The following is a 1,895-nucleotide window of genomic DNA, read 5'->3' on the forward strand; positions in this document are numbered from 1 at the left end:
CAGAACTGAACCAGTGAGTGCATATCGCATAACCCCGCAGTTTTGACCATAACAAGGGAGTAGCTCCGGAGAACGTCGAGGTCGTTCTCAAATTCCAATCCCCGACTGCCATCGTCACTGACGCTGACGCCCGCATCACCTTGATCGCTGTGGGCATCAGCGGCTGTGTCGTCGTACCCGTGCAACATGCTCTCGGGTATGTTTTGTGATTGAAACTGGCTCATCAGGGCGAGGAGATCAGCAGCCCGCGGGTGATCCTCCCGGATCCTGTCAAATGTCAACTGCCACGTGACCAGTACGGAGTTAGACACGCCTTCATATCGGCCCAGATCGCCTTTGTCGCTGCGCAGCAACCCTATCTTCCGCTTCTGGCCCCCGTTGAACTCTTCCAGGTACGACCGGAGTGTTACTCGGGGCCTCCGGCAGTGGATATATGCCGCAGCCTGGCTGATAGCTAACGGTACGTGATCCAGTGCCCGGATCAGGTCTCCTCCATCGCTCTCCTCTTCGCTCCCCAGTCTTCTGTACAAGAGCTGGAGCGCCTGGTCCTTTTTCATGACTGGTACCTGCTGAATCCACTTGCCATTTCCAACGAGCTTCTCGGCTACATTTCTACTTCGTGTCGTAACCAGCACCTTGCCGTGATCGCACTTTGGCAGGTATAATGCTAGCCCGTCGTCGTGTAGCGCTTTGTCGGAGTAAATGTCAACGATGTCGGCGTTATCGATGACCATTAGGAAAGGGTTGCCGTCGACCTTTTGTAACCAGTCGCGCACCAACGCAAGGACGTTCACGTCTGCATCCGTCCGCCGCGGCAGTAGAAGCGTCTCAGCGATCGTACGGTAGGATGCTTCAAACGTGTCCCGGGTAGCCCCATGCACCCAAAAAATGCTAGTCGTGGGGAACTCGTCCCGGACATAGCACGCAAATCGGATCGCAAGCTGGGATTTGCTATTATATTTAGCAGAAACCCCTCGGAGAGTATGCAAGAAACCCACCCGAAACCGCCCATCCCAAAAAGTGCCATGCGTCTAGCGAGGCCGGTAAAACCTTCTTTTATCCATGCCCAGATCTCAGGCCGCTCCACAAACTCCGGGTCGCTCGCAAAAGGTAGCAAGTAGTGAGATCCACGATAGGCAGATGCGTCCTCGGTGATCTTCGGCTTCTGACCCTGGACACCTTGATGGATGCTAACTAGGAGCTCGCTTGGTAATCATAAGCGGTGTCTTGTTTAACTAGGGTGCTTTCTTACATACGTGTGAGTCTTAACTTCATATTGCGTTTCATTCGCCTTGAGGCGAAGCTGGTCCAAACCAGCTTCCACTATGCCGCGTCAGAGGATGCTGGGTAGGAAGAACACGAAAGGGTTCTACCTACCAGACGTAAGGATATCTGCGATTCGTCGCTCCACTTCCACCCTAGTAGGCGAGATCTTCCGCAGCAGGTCCTTCGCATACGCTGCCGCCACCATCGCCGCATACCCTTGCCATTCCTTGTTCTTGTGGGAGTCGGCGTAATCGCAGATCCCACGGATCACGAGACAAGGAAAGTGGTTCATCAGACCAGCCGCCTCCATCTCGAAACAGAGGACGCCTTTTTCAGCCGCTAGCGTGTCGCGAACCTGCGCATCCTTCATCAACTGGTTCGCGCTAGCGATAAGTCCGTGGTGGATGGCGGGGTTGTCATCCTCTTCGGCCCGTTCCGTTCGGCACGCTAGGTGCTCAGGGCTGCTTCCACAATCATCGCCACATACATCTTTATGCACAACGTCGGAGCGAAACAGCTTATCGCCATCCGGAGGCGGTCGAGAGTACTTTTTCCGAAGACGAGTCTTCTGCGCTAGGATCTGGTTGATTTGCTCGTCGAGGGTGTGGCCGTCCGCCTCGTACTCAGTC

At 54.9% G+C, this 1,895-nt stretch overlaps 1 protein-coding gene across 1 annotated transcript; it reads right to left on the reverse strand.

Moving 5' to 3' along the window:
• J7T54_002730 (uncharacterized protein) lies at positions 1 to 1,895 on the reverse strand (the record flags this gene model as incomplete). The annotated part of the gene is made up of 4 exons (XM_051510742.1): positions 1 to 951; positions 999 to 1,205; positions 1,257 to 1,323; positions 1,378 to 1,895. Coding segments are annotated over 4 exons (1,743 nt in total), but the record flags the coding sequence as incomplete, so codon positions are not given.

Source organism: Emericellopsis cladophorae (genome assembly GCF_022114955.1).
Source record: "Emericellopsis cladophorae strain MUM 19.33 chromosome Unknown NODE_236_length_1895_cov_38_291529, whole genome shotgun sequence".
Taxonomy (NCBI): Eukaryota; Fungi; Ascomycota; class Sordariomycetes; order Hypocreales; family Bionectriaceae; genus Emericellopsis; species Emericellopsis cladophorae.